The 19174-nt window shown below is 39.2% G+C and overlaps 1 protein-coding gene across 1 annotated transcript; it reads left to right on the top strand.

Annotated features, from left to right (window-relative positions):
* The first annotated feature begins 5344 nt into the window (after positions 1-5344).
* Positions 5345-5893, top strand: LOC138873185 (uncharacterized). The gene has a single exon (XM_070151626.1). It carries the CDS (start codon positions 5345-5347, stop codon positions 5891-5893), a length of 549 nt encoding a protein of 182 aa, XP_070007727.1.
* Positions 5894-19174: the final 13281 nt, after the last annotated feature.

Below are 19174 nucleotides of genomic sequence, written 5' to 3'. Positions count from 1 at the left end.
AATGCGGAAGTCTCAGGCTTCGAAGAAGTTGATGGATAGGTTAAGAAAAGAAGTTGCTAAGATTACATCTGCTGGAGATCTACCACTTGATTTACTGATGGAGTTAGCACCATCAGTACCTGAGGCATCATAGGCACTAGGTGGTCGGTCTGAAGAGCCAGACCTTACTGCCCACACCGCTGAGGAGATGCTCCAGATGCTCAGCAACCCTGTTGTCCCACAGCCAGGTGATGATGAGATACAGTTAGAGGAGACCGAGGGTGCTGAGGATACCATGCACACTGAGACCACATAGGGAGTTCTCTTCACTATCTACCCTTCCTTGTTCTTATTTTTGCTAAGCATTGAGGACAACGCTTATATTTATTCAAGGGGTGGTCTATTTTGGATAATTCATTATTACATTGACATTTGGCCTGTAATAACTCTAATACTCTTTTTCTTTTATCTTTATTTTCTCTTTGGTTATGTATCTATTCCTCTCTTTCACTTGATGTATATATTCATTTCCCCTCAGTTTGTATATTTATTTGTCTTACTTTTCGTAGTTTATTTCATAGCTTTTTTAGTTTGTTTTTCTTAAGTAGTATAACTTCTTATTTAATTTAGTAACTTCTTTTTATGTTAAAGTTAGCAATAAGCCTTTGGTTTTTTTAATACTACAGTTCTTTCCAAATGTGGGTTTTGTGTGAATCGGGTGGCTCTTCCCAATGATGGATGGCGTGACAACCTTCTTAATGGATTGAGTCCATTTTTTTCTTTTATGTATAGGTAAAAATAGTAATAATGAATAAAAGGGTCTCAAGCATGCTTCACTTGGTACCAACATATTTACCTACGGCTTTATGGTTAAAAATAATTTGTTGGCAGAAAATACCTTTAGTTGTGACCTTTTGATTCTTGTGTTGACTTAAGTAGTCATTGAGTGGTTCAGTCGAGTCATTTGTGATTATCAATATTAATTAGGGTTGTTGTGGGCCCTCGACTCCATTCTCTTTAGCAATCCATCTGCGTGAGAGGTGAGATATTTAGTTGCAAGTCCAAGTACCCGTGCTAATAGTCTAGAACTTGCCCCCGAATGTTTTCTAGGTGAAATTCTAAGTGCAGCTTGGCTTGAGAAATGATTATAGGCTCTCCTTGATCCAATTTGAAATCTTCTATAGCCTACCAATGTGATATCCCTAATCAACTCATTTGATCCTAAGCCTTTTTCATTCAATAACCACGTTACAAGCCTTTATCTATTTTGTAATGACCCTCTCTTGGCACCCGATCTTTCCTTAGTATTTTGGAGAAACAATTGGCTAAAGCATAAGTTTGGGAGAGAAACGAGGAGTTTGAAAGTGATATAAAGGTACAAAGAGGAGGAAAGAAATGAAGAAGAGGGAAGGAAAGAAAAAAAAATAAAGAACAAAAAGAAAAATGCCAAAAAGAAAGTGAATAACGTAAAGAGTTGAAGGGATTCAAAGAAAAAAATAATAATGAAAGGCATGGAATAAGTAGAGAAGGAGAAAATGAATATCATGACCAAGAGAGAGTGACATTACGTCTCTTTAGATCCCCCGAGTAAAAAGAAAATGACTCAAAGAGTCGATAAAGTATGAGCCAAAAAGATAAAATGGAGCGCTTAAGGAAAGATGAACTCATTCTATTCCAAAAAGCCCTACCTTGGTCCAAAAGCCTTCATTACATCCTAAAAAAGCCCTACATGATTTCAAGTTGAGTGAGCTTTCATTAGTGGTGATTTACATGAGGGTCAAGCATATGGTACTTAGAGTCATACTTGTGACATTCTTTTGAGAGAGATTAGCGAACTTTTCACAATCCTTGAATTAAGTGCTACATTCTAAAGTGAGATATGCTAACGGAGAGTAGAGGAGGAGGAGGTTGGGATCCACAATAACATACATGAAAGAGCGAGCTTCCTTGATGAATAAAGTCAACTCTTGATGCTCTATTGTCAAATTAGAACTATTGTACTCAAAAAGTCATTTCATTGCATTTTTGATAATTCATACGTATTGTGGGTAATTGTTGGTCCGAATTGTTGTGTGCTTGATTCACCTTAGGCCGTATGAAATAGTTCTTGTCTTGTGGAGGTGGAAATTACCTTATTTTCTTAAGGACAATTAAAAGCTTAAGTTTGGGGGAGTTGATAAGTAGGAATTTTGACTACTTATTTAAACTCTTTTACTTTCGTGTTAGCTCAAAAATTGCTTAAAGATATTCCCGAAAACGAATGAAATATGCTTTCTTGCAAGAGTATTGGAATATGAGCTAAAAATGAAAATCAACTCAAGAAGGAGTAATTTTGTAAAAAGACCAAAACAAGGCTAAAAGGCAAAGTGCAGACTGCACAATATTGAGTGCGCTCGCAGAACATGAGGCAGCCTCTGTCAGTTTTCCTTTACAAAGTGCGGACCGCATTACTATTATGCGGCCGCACTCAGAAATGTGCAGTCCCCAGAAGTCCCCCATGCCAAAGCCTAAGATCAAGAATTGTGGTCTGCACAATTATTGTGCATTCGCAGAATCAAGAGTGTGGCTGCACTCAGAAATGTGCGGTCCGCAGAAGTTGAAGAAGTGAGACCGCAACCTAAAATTGTACGGCCATAGAAGTCCAACCTGTCAAGCCAAGTTTCAAAGTGCAGACCGCATACAGCATTGTGCGGCTGCACAACCTCCGCATGGGCAATTTTTCCGACAATTTTAGCTGGGTATAAATAAATCTTTTGTCATTTTTAGGTTAAGTTTTTTGCACCTGAGAATAGATAGCCGTTTTTCTTTACTGTATTGTGTAAATTTGTAATAGTTTAACATTTTAACATTAGATTTTATCCCCTTAATCATCTATTATGAATTTTATCTTAGATTCTTCTTTAATTTCTGCATTTTTCATGAGTAGCTAAATTTCTAGCTAGGGTTGAGAGCCAACCCTAGTGTGGGTACCTAATGGTTGTTTGATTTAGGGCTTGTTTGTGGTTTGAATTAGTGATATTTAGCCTAGTTCTTGCTTGAATTTATGAATTAATGGTTGCAAACATTGACTCATGCCTAATTGACTTAGTCCTTACTTTAGAAAGAGAGACTAAGTCTAGGAACGCTTGGCTAACAAGGAATTGGTGTGAACTCAAGAAATTGGTAGCCCCAATTAAAGTGTTGAATCTAGAGATAGTAAGACCCGACTTGAGAATTTATCACTTGTTTTGTGCAATACCTATTTGGACTTGAAAGCTAAATTGGGCAAAATCACTCTAACTACCTAGAGGTATTGAATGGGTAATTACGTGTGATTGCTATATTACGACCCCGATCCATCAAACTTGCCCTAGAGCCTACAACCCATTAGGTAATCACCTAGGTGGAAGTCACGACCTTGGATCTTTTATAACCTAAAAAACAATATCAAAAACATTGTCTCTTAGCTTTTCAATTACAAGCATTAGCATACAAACAAGAAGTAGAAAAGAAACAACTGAATATGTGGAAGTGCAATATTGGGCACGTCATACATTAGACTAGGTATATACCTAATCCCATATAAAGCTCTCTGTGGAATCGGCCTCGACTCGTGTTGGGTATTTATAATTGCATCGATCGCCTCCCAATCCCAATTAGCGGCGTGAGTTTGGGCGACATCACACTCCAGCTAGATTCTATGCTTTTCCGGCCACACCAGATGCAGTGGCCTCGGATGCCATGATCACAGGTACTATTTCTGTCTGCGGTAGGGATGCTTCGATACTATTTGATCTAGGTATTCATATGTTTTCTCTCTGTTTGCTTATTTCTTGGGTGTTCCTCGTAAGTCCTTGGGTACTCCTTTCTATGTGTCCACATCGTTGGGTGATTCTGTTGTTATAGATCGGATCTATCGGTCTTGTATTGTTACTTTCTATGGTTATGACACTAGAGAGGATCTTCTATTGCTCGATATGACCGAATTTGAGATCATTCTGGGCGTGGATTGGTTATCTCCATATAGCGCCATCCTTGATTGTCATGCCAAGACTGTTACCTAGGCGATGCTAGAGTTGCCTAGGTTGGAGTGGAAGGGTTCGTCTGTCGGTGCATCTAGTCGGGTTATCTCTTTTTTGAAGGCTCGATACATGGTGGAGAAGGGTTGTTTGGCTTACCTAGCTTATGTTCGGGATACTACTACAGAGACTCCAGCGGTTGATTCACTGCCCGTGGTCTAGGAGTTCTCCGATGTGTTTCCTTCTGATCTTCCAGGAATGCCACTAGATCATGATATCGATTTCTATGTCAATTTGGCTCTATGTACCTAGCCTATATCTATCCTACCGTAACGTATTGTTCCAAAAGAGTTGAAGGAACAACTTAAGGAGTTGCTAGCAAATGGGTTTGTCAGACCGAGTGTATCATCTTGGGGTGCACCAGTGTTATTCGTGAAGAAGAAAGATGGGACTATGCAGATGTGCATTAATTACCACCAGCTAAACAAGGTTACCATTAAGAACAAGTACCCATTGTCACATATTGATGATTTGTTTGACCAGTTGCAGGGTACCAGGGTGTTCTCTAAGATCGACTTGAGATCGGGGTACCATTAGTTGAAGATTCAGTATTTGGATGTTCCGAATACGGCTTTCCGAATTAGTATGGACATTATGAGTTTCTAGTGATGTCCTTCGTTTGACTAACGCGCCAGCGACATTTATGGATTTGATGAATCGGGTGTTTAGGCCAAAGATTGATTCGTTTGTCATTGTCTTGATTTATGACATTTTGATCTACTCGCATAGCATGGAGGAGCACGAGCAGCATTTGAGAGAGGTGCTTCAGACCTTGCGGGAACAGAAGCTATATGCTAAGTTCTCTAAGTGTGGGTTCTGATTAGATTTTGTGGCATTCTTGGGATATGTTGTATTAGGTGAGGGTATTAAGGTAGATCCCAAGAAGATCGGGGCAGTTTAGAGTTGGCCTCATCCTACTACGGCGACCGAGATCAAGAGCTTCTTAGGGTTAACAGGTTATTATCGCCGGTTTGTGGAGGGCTTCTGATTTGTTGTGACACCTTTGACTAGATTAACCTAGAATAGTACTCCGTTTCAATGGTTCGATGATTATGAGGTGATCGTTCAGAAGCTCAAGATCGTATTGCCTTCAGCACCGGCGTTAGCGTTGCCTTCCGGTTCATGGATGTATACTATGTATTGTGATGTTTCACGCGTTGGTTTAGGTTGTATATTGATATAGGAGAGGTGAGTTATTGCATATGTTTCACGTCAGCTAAAGCCCCACGAGAAGAATTACCCTGTACATGATTTGGAGTTGGCCGCAATTGTTTATTCTCTTAAGATTTGGAGGCATTACCCTGTACATGATTCACAGCTTGCAGCATTTGTTCAAGCAGAGTGATCTCAATTTGAAGCAGCGCAGGTGGCTTGAGTTACTAAAGGATTACTATATTACCATCCTTTATCATCCGGGCAAGGCGATTGTAGTTGCGGATGCCTTGAGTAGAAAGGCGGAGAGTATGGGTAGTTTGGCATTTGTTTCAGCAGAGGAGAGGCCACTAGCTTTGGACATTCAATCCTTGGCTATCGGACTTGTGAGGTCAGATATTTCAAAGCCCAGTCGAGTTCTTGCATGCATCGTCACCCAATCTTTACTATTCGAGCAGATCAAGGCTTGTCAGTTTGATGATCTGCACTTATTGGTTCTTAAAGAGATAGTACTACAGGGTAGTACTAAGGATGTTACTATCGGTGAGGATGGTGTTCTTCAACTCCAGGGTCATCTATGTATCCTTAATGTTGATGGATTAGGGGAAAATATTCTAGAGGAGGCACACAGTTCTTGGTATTCTATTCGTCCTGGTGCTACGAAGATGTATCGCGACCTGAGGCAGCATTATTGGGGGCGGTAGATGAAGAAGGACATAGTTGAGTATGTAGCAATGTGCCTAAATTTCCAGCAAGTTAAGTATGGGCATCAAAGGTCAGGTGACCTACTCCAGCAGATGGTTATACCTGAGTGGAAATAGGAATGCACTACTATAGATTTCGTAGTTGGGTTGTCGTGGACCTTACGGAAGTTTGATGCAGCTTGGGTCATTTTCGACAGGTTGACCAAGTCGGCACACTTCATTCCAGTTGTGACCACGTATTCTTCGGAGAAATTAGCTCAAATTTATATTCAGGAGATTGTTCGGTTGCATTGTGTGCCTATTTCCATCATATCGGATAGAGGCCCTCAGTTTACTTTGCATTTCTAGAGGGCAGTACAGAGTGAGTTAGGGACCCGGGTAGAGCTTAGCATAGCCTTTCATTCGCAGACCGATGGGCAGTTAGAGCGGACGGTTCAGATCCTTAAGGATATGCTCAGAGCATGTGTGATTGACTTTGGAAGGTAGTGGGATCGATTCTTGCCTTTGGCCGAGTTTGTTACAATAACAATTATCAGTCTAGCATCGAGATGGCTCCATTTGAGTTTTTATATGGTCAGCGGTGTCGTTCGCCCATCGGATGGTTTGAGTCAGGCGAGGCTAAGTTATATGGTACTGATTTGGTGAAGGATGCCTTGGAAACGGTAAAGTTGATTCAGGAGCAACTTCGCACAGCACAGTCCAAACAAAAGAGTTACATGGATCTGAAGGCGCGTGATTTATCATTTATGGTAGGCGAGAAGGTTCTCTTGAAAGTCTTGGGAATAAAGGGAATCATGAGGTTTGGGAAGAAGGGCAAGTTGATCCCAAGGTTTATAGGTCCAATTGAGGTGTTGAGATGAGTTGGAGAGGTTGATTATAAGCTTGCTTTACCTCCCAGTCTATCAGGAGTTCATCCGGTCTTCCGCGTGTCTATGCTCCGGAGGTATCATGCCAATAGGTCGCATGTGTCAGACTATAACACGGTTCAGCTAGATGAGAGCTTAAGTTATGAGGAGGAGCCAGTTGCCATTATTGATAAGTAGGTTTTCCAGTTGAGGTCCAAGAAGATTTCTATGGTAAAAGATTCAGTTGAGGGGCCAACCAGTCAAGGAGGCGACTTAGGAGGTGGAGGAGGATATGCAAAGCAGATATCCACACTTATTCGACACTTCAGGTACAATTCTAGACCCTTTCGAGGACGAACGTTTGTTTAAAAGGTGGAAAATGTAATGACCCGACCGGTCGTTTCGCTTTCTAGAACCCCATACCCCTAAATAAGACTTCTCGTATGTGCTTTTACTGCTTTACAACTCGCAGGGATGGCTAGTTCGGGTTTGGAAGGGTTCGGGTTGAAATCGGAACACTTAGTTCCTTAATATTGACTTTAAAAGGTTAAGTTTGACTTGGGTCAGCATTTCTAGTAAACGACCTTGGAACCAAGATTTCATAGCCCCAATAAATTCGTATGATGATTTTAGACTTAGGCGTATGCTGGGATCGGGTTTTGGATGATCCAGGAGCGTTTCGGCGCATAAAGTTGAAAGTTGGCGCATTAGAGATTTTAAAGTTCTTTAAATTTGGTTTGGAGTAGGTTTTGGAGTTATCGAGGTCTGCTTGGGATTCTGAGTCCAGGAATAGTTCCGTATGTGATTTTAAGACTCGCACACAAATTTTGGTGTCATTCTGAGTAGTTTAAGTATGATTCGGCGCATTTGGAGTAAGTTGGACGAATTTGAAGTTCATAAGTTGATTCTATTTGGCTTTGGGTTGTGATCCTTAGTTTTGATATTGTTTTCCATGTTCCGAGAATGCGAGCGAGTCCTTTTTATGTTTATGAACTTGTTGGTATGTTTGGTCAAGGCCTCGGGGCTCCATACAAGATTCGGAGGGTCGACGGAGCTCGATATCTCTTTGGAGAAGGGTTGTTGGTGCCTGTCATCTGGTGCATTTGCACTTGCGGTAGGAATGGCCATAGGAGCGGCACCACAGGTGCAGCACCTAGTTAACGGAAGAAAAAGGAGGAGGGGGATCAAAGTGTCCGTAGAAGCGAGCTTCTTCCGCAGAAGCGGACTCACTTCTACGACGTGCGAATCGCAGGTGCGGAGGAGCCAGCGTGGGCAAGGGTCGCAGGTGCGATATGCGAGCCACAGAATCAGGCTCGCAGGTGCGGCACTTTACCGCAGGTGTAGTGCTTTACCGCAGGTGCACCCAGTGTTGGGCATGGTGCTTTTCGAAGAAGCAGACCGTTGTCCGCAGAAGCGGCACCGCAGGTGCGGCCTAAGGTCCGCAAAAGCGGAATCGCTGGAAGCAGTAAGGTTATTTGATGTCGAGACTTAGGCCATTTTTGACTCATTTCTTTCACTTCTTGGGCGATTTTAGAGCTTCTTAAAGAGAAGTTTTCATCTAGCTATTGAAGGTAAGTAATTTTTATCCAATGTAAGTTAAATACATAGATGATGGGTAGATTTTAATGTGTAAAATTGTGGAAATTATGGGTTTAGTTGAAAAACTAGATTTTGATTAAAATGGGATTTAACCATCAAAAATGATTATGGAATTGGGTGAAAATTATATATTTGAGTTCGTGAGGTTTTGGATAACAATTATATTCGAAATTTTCCAAAATCCGGGCACGTGGGGTCGGGGGTGAATTTTAGAAATCTTACAATAGGGGTTTGGTAATTAATCTAATAGTTAAATTAAGAACTTTTGAACATGTATTGATTAATTTATATATCGGATTGTTCGGCACTGAGTTGAGGCTTTAGAATGAATTTGTGGACCAGAAAGTGAGCTTTGAGACGAGGTAAGTCTCTTGCCTAACCTTGTAAGAGGGAAATTACCCCATATATGATTTAAATTACTATTTGCCTCTAATTTTGAGGGTTAAGTACGCACAAGGTGACAAGAGTCCGTACTTAGCTACAAATTATGCTTATGTCCATGTAGCTTAGGACCCAAATCATGAAATATTTGTGATGTTTGCACCCTACTTGTTAATTAAAGTGCCTAAATTATATTGGAACTTGATAAAGAAATTGTAAGAGACCGAATTTCACTTACTTGAGCTTTGACGGGTTACTTGACCGTTAATTGAAATTGTGTTTCTTTGTGTATTAGCCTTGTATTAGATTTTAAATCAGATGTTCCTAAAGTATCCTCTTGTCACGCCCCAAACTTTAAGAGGCATGGCCGGCACCCGGTGCCATACTCGGCCCGAGCGTACCACTCTGTAAATGTAAACTCTGCAGGGGTAACCCTCAACTTAGGCTGATGAGGCCAAATTCTGAATCATATGAAAATATCGTCGCTCTTATATGAGGGGTAAACATACCCAAAAGCTCATATATATATATATATATATATAACTGTGGAGGCTGACGAGGCCGCCATAAACATCTACTAATATACAAACTATACAGGACTTGTCTACAAGCCTCTAAAGATAACTAAACTGTACCATGGTCGGCACAGTACCTCGACCTACCCATCAAATTTGTATATATAAAATGGACTCCAAGGTCTAGACCTGGTAAGTCCGAGGAAGTGGAGCTTACCAACCAAGCTGATATTTGACTCTGTCTGCTGGGAGGGTCTGTCCAACTGTCAAAAGGACCTGCAGGCATGAAATGCAGCAACCACGGTAAAAGGGACGTCAGTACGAAATAATATATCGAGTATGTAAGGCAATAGAATAACTGAAAGCTGAAACTGAACTGATAATATAATAATTGAAAGTAACTAGGAGTCAAAGATAATCTAAAGATATGCTTACCTACTGATACTGACTCAGCTCTCTCAATATAGTAAGTAAAATAGTTGTCCGGCCTTATAAGGCTCGGTATGTGCAACTGCTCTGCCGTAGTAGGCTCGTTCATAGGCACTCGGCCATACTAGGCTCTGTATCTCGGCCATTCTAGGCTCGCTCATAGGCACTAGGCCACAGTAGGCTCGGTATATAGCTCACCATCTAATCAGAGGTTACCCAATAGGGGCCTGCCCATCGATTATAGCTCGATGGTAGTGAAACAGGCGAGAGTCTTCTGGAAACAACCTCTGTACCCTATTCGAGGTAGGGGTAAGGTCTGCGTACACTCTACTCTCCCCAGAACCCACTAGTGGGATTTTACTGGGTATGTTGTTGTTGTTTGTTGTTGGCAGTGAAAATACTGTAGTAGTGTATATATATAGACTCTCTGCTCTCTTGGCTAAAAGAAGACAAAACGAATATGAATATGAAGTCTCGATAAAGAAGAATACTGTAACTTATGAGACTAGGATAGTATATATAAATTTGGGAGTATGAACTTCTCTTTATGCCTCGTTATCAAACACATGTAATTACGAGATCATGCCAAAATAAAGGAAGGGTTTAGCCTTAAAATACCTTATCATAATCTTTCAAATCACAAAGTTGAACTCACCTTTTTACACCTTAATCTACAATAACGATAATAATACTATCATTAAGTTGCGGAAGGTACAACTGTCGTACAACGAACGACAAGCTTATTTTGTATTAAAACGGGCAACATCTCTCCTATAATCCTTACTTCCTCCAAATTCAAGATAACACCAAAAATACAAGAACACAACAATAATAATATATATACATTATTTTCCAGCCTTATATACACCATTAAATAATACAAAACAACCCAACACACCCCAATCTTTTCATACACCAAACGACCATCGTAGTAGTGTCAAACGACCTGGAAATGTTACGACGAACGACCAGCCCACCATCCTATATTTATATGGTGTTTTCCCACACCCTTCCTCCTCTAAAACTTCACAAAATAGTATTAAAACATGCACCCTAACCGCAACACAAAAAAGGCTACTACAAGTGAATAACTCGAACTCACGGCTTCCGATTACCGTCTCGTGATTTCTTACAAGTATAGAATGACTTACCATGAATTTAAAGCAGAAAAAATGGATGAAAGAAACAGTAAACTTACCTTATTTTTTGGATAACTCAGCTCCTATCTTGGTTCTTCAAACTCTAGGTTTTACCTTCAATTAGAACTTGAAAGGGAGAGAAAATTAATTAGGGTTTGTGAGAAATTTTTGGGATAATTTTTGCAGAGCTTATGTCTAGTTATTATGACCTATTTTCAGTCTAATATATGAAAAAATAGGCCTTTGAAAGGCCTCTTTGGACGACTCGAAATGGCCCTTTTTGGGCTCTCATTTAAGCAAGTAGATGACACACCTACTTGTCACCTAGCTGTCTGCGTAGTCTCGTAAAAATGCCCATATCTCTCTACTCCTATGTCGTATTGACAATCGGTTTAATGCGTTAGAAAATAGACTCATAGATATTCAATTTTATGGGTGGAAAACCCCATAAATCTAAGTATATTGGGAGAAAATAGCAGTTACATTTGACCCAAAGTTTTCGTCAAACTCATGAACGTAACTTGTGATGACTTTCATCGACTTTTGTTTCACAACTCGCTTGGCTTCAAAACATAACACAAGACTATCTTACGACTAAAATAACTCATAACATAAACTTTTTATCATGTTAATCACGCTAGTCTCACCCTAAAAGTATATGTTATAACATTCCCAACTTGTCGACTTTCGACGAAACTTATTTTCTTCAATTCGTTTAGCTTCTAAACCTTGAATTCCTCTTGGTACTTGGTATTCATGATCTTAAATATTGGTAACCTCTAAGATAACATGATTAACTTACTTTATGTACTTTCAAGGATGATCTCATTTCTGAGCTTACATCAATTGACTTATGACGTACTCTTATGTATGAAAACATGGGGTGTAACATCATTCCCCCTTTTGGAATATTCGTCCTCGAATCTTGACTGATGCGCTTATCAGTCTCATAACCTATAGCTCTTACAAATACTTTACTTCTGTCCTTTCCATCTAGGCAACTGTTCTGTGAATAATTCCAAAGGCCAGGGCATCCCCCCCCCCCTTTAGGCCTATTTCTTACATCACGACTTGTTGTTAGACTTCTTACAATCTTGTAACTGTTGTGACCTTATGTCATGCAACCTATATGACTTTGTTCTTACATGTGCACCTATGGACTCTTCTGTCCTTTTACCTCGAGCTTTTAGACAATCTCTAGGCCTCACTTTGGGAACATATACATAACTATGACCAGTTGTTCCTCCTGGTATATATAGGTGTACTGATGTTCTTTGCTCGATATTTTGTCGAACATACGACTGTTGCTATATCTTGTTTCGTATCCTTGTATATCTATCCTTATGGCTTTACTACATCTAGGTAGGTTATACTACACCATAACACTTACTTCGGTTTATTATTACCGAGGTTTTCTACCTAACTCCAGGTTACTCTCTCGCTGCTTATCCTATATGTATAAATCTAAGCCCTTTAGTTCTTCCTCATTATTGTTCATCTTAAGAATGACGGCCTAAGCTCATCTAATAGTTTGGAATTTTTATCCGCCTATTGTTGATTCACCTTATGTTGATCTATAATCTACCACTAATAACTTGAAACCTCTTACGTAATAAATTGTCACTAGGGCTCACGTCTCATCGGGGAACATCTAGAGTTATTTACCTGATCCACTTAGGGTTAATACTATTCTCAATAACCATTTTTTTAAGAATCCCAATGTGATTCATCTTATGGGGGTATTCTAATCACTTGCAATTCATGAAATACCTTTTTCTCAAAATTATTACCCAATCAAAGGCCTAAATATTATCCCCTTAACCTTTATCACAATTACACACCTATACTACTACCAGGGCAGCATTCCCTCTTTTCCAAATGCTCCTAGTCTTAAGCTCCTCCGAGTTTATTCCGGTTATACAAGGTTTCTATAACTTATAGGAACCATCACCTCTCTTGTTTTGTTCTGTTTATTCCCGAGGACTTACCTATTCTCGTCACCTTGTCACTTACCTTTTCTTATCCTTACTCTTGAAAGCTAAAACTGAGCTGATAATATAGTAAGTGAAAGTAAGTGGGAGTCAAAGATAATCTGAAGATATACTTACCTACTGATACTGACTCAACTCTCTCAATATAGTAAGTAAAATAATTGTCCAGCCTTATAAGGCTCGGTATGTGTAACTGCTCTGCCGTAGTAGGCTCGCTCATAGGTGCTCGACCATACTAGGCTCTGTATCTCGGCTATTTTGGGCTCGCTCATAGGTGCTCAGCCATAGTAGGCTCGGTATATAGCTCACCATCTGATCAGAGGTTGCCCAATAGGGGCCTGCCCATCAATTATAGCTTGATGGTAGTGAAATACTGTAATAGTGTATATATATAGACTCTCTGCTCTCTTGGCTAAAAGAAGACAAAATTAAACTGAATATAAAGTCCCGATAAGGGAGAATACTATAAATTTATATACTAAGATAGTGTATATAAATTTGGGAGTATGTACTTCTCTTTATGCCTCGTTATCAAATACATGTAATTACGAGATCATACCAAAATAATTAAAAGTTGAAACTGAACTGATAATATAATAACTGAAAGTTAGTGGGAGTCAAAGATAATCTGAAGATATGCTTACCTACTAATACTGACTCAACTCTCTCAATATAGTAAGTAAAATAATTGTCCGACCTTATAAGGCTCAGTATGTGTAACTGCTCTACCGTAGAAGGCTCGCTCATAGGTGCTCGGCCATAGTAGGCTCGGTATATAGCTCATCATCTGATTAGAGGTTACCCAATAGGGGCCTGCCCATCAATTATAGCTCGATGGTAGTGAAATATTGTAATAGTGTATATATATAGACTCTCTGCTCTCTTGGCTGAAAGAAGACAAAATTAAATTGAATATAAAGTCCCGATAAGGGAGAATATTATAAATTTATATACTAAGATAGTGTATATAAATTTAAGAGTATGAACTTCTCTTTATGCCTCGTTATCAAATACATGTAATTACGAGATCATACCAAAATGAAGGAAGGGCTTACCCTTAACATACCTTATCACAATATTTCCAATCATCAAGTTGAACTTGCCTCTTCACACCTTAATCTACAACAACGATAATAATACTATCATTAAGTTGCGGAAGGTACAACTGTCGTACAACGAACGACAAGCTTATTTTGTATTAAAACGGGCAGCATTTCCCCTATAATCCTTACTTCCTCCAAATTCAAGATAACACCAACAACACAAGAACACAACAATAATAACATATATATATTATTTTCCAGCCTTATATACACCATCAAATACTACAAAACAGCCCAACACACCCCAATCTTTTCATACACCAAACGACCACCGTAGTAGTGTCAAATGACCCGGAAATGTTACGACGAACAACCAGCCCACCACCCTATATTTATATGGTGTTTATCCATACCCTTCCTCCTCCAAAACTCAACAAAATAGTAGTAAACACGCACCCCAACTGCAACACAAAAAAGGCCACTACAAGTGAATAACTCGAACTCACGGCTTCTGATTACCGCCATGTGAGTTCTTACAAATATAGAATGACTTACCATGAATTTACAACAAAAAAATGTATTAAAGAGAGCAATAAACTTACCTTATTTGTTGGATAACTCAACTGTTTTCTTGGTTCTTCAAACTCTAGGTTTTACCTCCAATTAGACCTTGAAAGGGAGAGAAAATCAATTAGGGTTTGTGAGAAATATTTGGGAGGATTTTTGCAAAGCTTATGTCTGGTTATTATGAACTATTTTCAGTCTCATATATAAAGAAAATAGGCCTTTGAAAGGCCTCTTTGGACGACTCGAAATGGATCACTTTGGGCTCTCATTTAAGCAAGTAGGTGACACACCTGCTTGTCACCTAGTTGTCTGCGCAATCTCACAACAATACCCATATCTCTCTACTCTCATGTCGTATTGATAAACGGTTTAATGCGTTAGAAAATAGACTCATAGATCTTCAATTGGATGGGTGGAACACCCCCATAAATCTAAGTATATTAGAAGAAAATAGCAGTTACATTTGACCTAAATTTTCTATCAAACTCATGAACGTATTGTGATGACTTTCATCGACTTTTGTTTCACAACTCACTTGGCTTCAAAACATAATACAAGACTATCATACGACTAAAATAACTCATAAAATAAACTTTTTACCATGTTAATCACCCTAGTCTCACCTTAAAAGTACATGTTATAACATTTCTAACTTGTCGACTTTCGACGAAACTTATTTTCTTCAATTCGTTTAGCTTCTAAACCTTGAAACCCTATTGGTACTTGGTATTCATAATCTTAAATATTTGTAACCTCCAAGGTAACATGATTAATTTACTTTATGTACTTTCATGGATGATCTCATTTCTGAGCTTACATCAATTGACGTACGACGTACTTTTACGTATGAAAACATGGGGTGTAACACCTCTCTTCTTGTGGAGCGGGCCGCACGCCTCGATAGTATAATAGATGCATCTATGGTTCGTAATGCTCGACCCTCGGCAATGTACATATTATTCTGGATCGGACCGTACGATCTCGGCATAAATCGTGCATAATTGTACTCGGAGCCTAATTATAATTATATTATTTTATAGCTTGAGAGGTTATAATTATTAATGAGAGAAATTGACCTGGAATTTACTATTAGTGAAAGCATTATTTATTCACTATTTGTTATTGAGTTATCATTATTGTTTACATAACCCATGCTTATTTAGAATTTCTGTATTTTATTGTTAGCTCTTATTAAGTGTCGAAGTCGACCCATCGTCACTACTTTTTCGAGGTTAGACTAGATACTTACTGAGTACATGCTGTTTATCTACTCACGCTACACTTCTGCACTAACCGTGCAGGATCTAAGGCAAGTGCATCTCGAAGTCATACCGGTGCGCACCCCCATTACCCCGAGGCCTAGTAATGAGCTGCTTCCTGAGCCATTCTGCAGCACCTGGAGTCTCTCTTTCGTATCTATTTTTTGTCTACTTTATTTCAGACAGTTGTTAGAGTTTTGTGTATTCTACTAGTTGCTCATACACTTGTGATATTAGGTCTTGACACACATACTGGTAGACTTTAAGGTTTTGGAGTATTATGTCACTATATTTGCCCACTCAGTTGCCTTCATTTTATTTTATTAAATTTTCTACTCCTTAATTTCTTAATGAATGGAATTTAACTACTTGGAAACTTAGTAAAAAGAGTAATCACATGGTCAGTTCACCGTTGGCTTGCCTAGCGGCGACGTTGGGTGCCATCACAGCTTATAGGAGAAATTAGGACGTGGCAGCCATCCCTTCAGACACACTTGGTAAGGTCATCATTGCTCTGTTGAATCGGGTGAAGAAGCCACTTATTCCCTTTCCTAGGGGTTGCTTGATGGTGAAGATATCATTTACTCTCGTTTCGGCTTTCTTGGCCCCGACATGTGCTGTCACGAACTCGTCGACCATTTCTTCGAACGTTTCTATAGAGTTGGTTGGCAGCTATGAATACCATGTTAGTTCCCCTCCGGTGAGGGTTTGGCCGAATTTCTTTAGCAAAATGTAAGACACATGTTCTTTGGTGAGGTCGTTGCCCTTTACGGCAGTGACGTAATGAGCCACATGGTCTTCAGGGTTGGTTGTCCTCTCCTATATTATGAGATACACTGGCATTTTGAAAGTTTTTGGTATGGTATGTGGGGCCGCTTCCTCGCTCTACGACTGCTCTACATACCTACCGGCATCCCTTTTCGGCAGTAACTTAGGGGCGTCCGGTATCTTGTCGACTCATTTCTAGTGTTATTTCATTTGTTCTTTGAGAATTTTGTTCTCATTCTCCATTTCTTCCATTCTTTTCAAAACAACGGTGTGGACATTGTCACCTGCACTATTAGTTATATTGTGAGTTATACCTGAAGTCGGAGGGTCTGGTTGATCTCCTTTTTTGTCTCCTTGTTGTACCGTGTGGGCTCTCGTGGTTTTTGTAGTCATGCATGGAGCTTGCTTGTTAAGCACGCTTACTAGGGTATTAGTTAGTCATGCTTCGAGGAGCTTTTTCATGGCAGGTGGCGTCCCATAGATATAGAAGTCCCTTTCCCATTTGGTTTTGTTGTGCTACAATGAGGGGGAGGCGACCTCTCGTACCCGGGGAGGTAGAGCGTATCACATCGTCGCCCAGTGTTTCATAGTTCTCGTTGATATTGTTCATGAGGTTACTGGGGACATTAATTGTCGCCCTAGTTCTGTTTCCTCTGTTACCTGCCATGGAAATTTCTATACGTGCAGAGAGGAGAAAAACTTTGTGTCTCATTAGGTTAGCAAGTCACGTGAGTTATAGATCTAATGGAAACTAAAAGATTAGCTAAGAAATTCCCATAGATAGAGCCAAACATGTTGACCTAAAAATAAGATCTAGGTTTAAACAATTAGATTTTCTAATAAAATAGAGTTAATCTTAGCCAATATTAATATTCAAAAGATTTATTAACTGATTTTGTAGTAAGATAATACAGGTATTATCTAAGCAACAATAAATGGTGGCAACACTATTATATTCAATGATCCAAAAATGAAAGAGGTAGCATTAAGTAACAATAAATAGCAATGAATGACATTTAAGTAAATAAAAACATGTCAAGTCACCCGAAAAGGGTGAGATTCTTTTGTATTCTTTCTGACAATAATGAATGATTGATGAGCCTTTGAATATTCGAATTCTCCTTGGATCGTGGGAGAAAAGTTAGATAAGGATCCCAAGAAAAAGGTATATTTTGTATGCGTATCATAAAGCAATAATTTCCAGAGAATGTCAATGTGTTCTCTTACAAGTGAGTGTTTAATATCCCATATAACTATGCCTTTTTCTATTGATAAGGGAACATGTGCCACAAAACCCTAATAATACAGATACCGAGAATATTACTGAAATATTCTCTTTAAAGTCTTATCCTAAAACTAGCCGTTATTACTTTGTTTAAGGAGAGTGCTTGTCCTCGACTTTCATCTCCGTTGACTCCTCAATCCTGCCCTTCATCTCTTGTTAGATCACTTCGACCTTGAATATGCTTTTTGTTGAATTCATACTGATGACACGTGGCAGCCCTTGAAGTCCCTCTTAATGCTAATATAGTTTAAACATAACTAAGATAATTTTTGGCTCACGCAATACCTTATCCTACATCTTGCAAAGTTACCTATATCACCAAATTTTATATCCAATCAAACGCTGGAAAATGATTCCACAAAAACATTTCCCGCTAAAAACGTCCATATCAAATGCACCCTAAAGGTAGAACATTAAGTAATGTCCGCAGTCTATTTAGCAAGACCAATTTACTTTATTTAATCCCATGCAAAACTTCAATCCCTTTACCCTTTGCACTATTGACAAAAACCATCAAGATAAGATGACAATCAATAAATTTTATGCAATAAAAATCCAAACTTTGAAGCTAACCGTCTAATTTATATTAAGAATGATAATCCAAGATGGTTTAAATACCTTACAACAAGATATGATCAATTGAAATGCTAAAATATCAAGGGATATAACTAAATCCCCTAATTTAAGGTACTAATAATGAATTATATATGGAGAGATGCGGCAGAAAATAGTTAAAGAGGGCAGGAGAGAAAAAAGAAAAAGGGTGTAACTGAATCCCATATTTAAGATACTAATACAACAACAACAACTACAGACCTAGTGTAATCACACAAGTAGGGTCGAGGGAGGGTAGCATATACGCAGACCTTACTCCTATCTTCAAGAAGGCAGAAAGGTTATTTTTGAAAGACCCCCAACTTAGGAAAGATAAAAGGAAGGACAACAACAATAACATCAATTATAAAACCTAAGAAAAAAAAGATACAAAACTAAAACTGAGTAGTGTAATCAAAAGATTGAAACGAAAGCAACAACAAGTAATCACATAAATCAAGGAATATGAAAATATATAAATAACACTAACTCATGTACTAAAGCTACTGTTACAGACAAGGACTACGTTAGGCAACCTATCATAACCTTTACCTCTATTCTCAACCTCCACACCTTTCTATCCCTAGTCATGTCCTTAGTAAGATGGAGCAATACTATATCTTGCCTAATCACTTCTCCCCAATACTTTTTCAGCCTACCTCTACCTCTCCTTAGGCCCTCCAGGGCCAACCTCTCACACCTCTTCACCGGTCCATCTATATCTCTCCTCTTCACATATCCGAACCATCTAAGTCTCACCTCATGCATCTTGTCCTCCACAGGGGCCAAACACACCTTATCCTAAATAACTTCACTTCTAATTCTATCCAGCCTGGCATGCCTGCACATCCGTCTCAACATCCTCA

The sequence above is a fragment of the Nicotiana sylvestris genome, chromosome 7, assembly GCF_000393655.2.
Source record: "Nicotiana sylvestris chromosome 7, ASM39365v2, whole genome shotgun sequence".
Classification (NCBI taxonomy): domain Eukaryota; kingdom Viridiplantae; phylum Streptophyta; class Magnoliopsida; order Solanales; family Solanaceae; genus Nicotiana; species Nicotiana sylvestris.
Note: the sequence above shows the minus strand (reverse complement) of the source record. Positions and strands in the feature narration are given on the sequence as shown.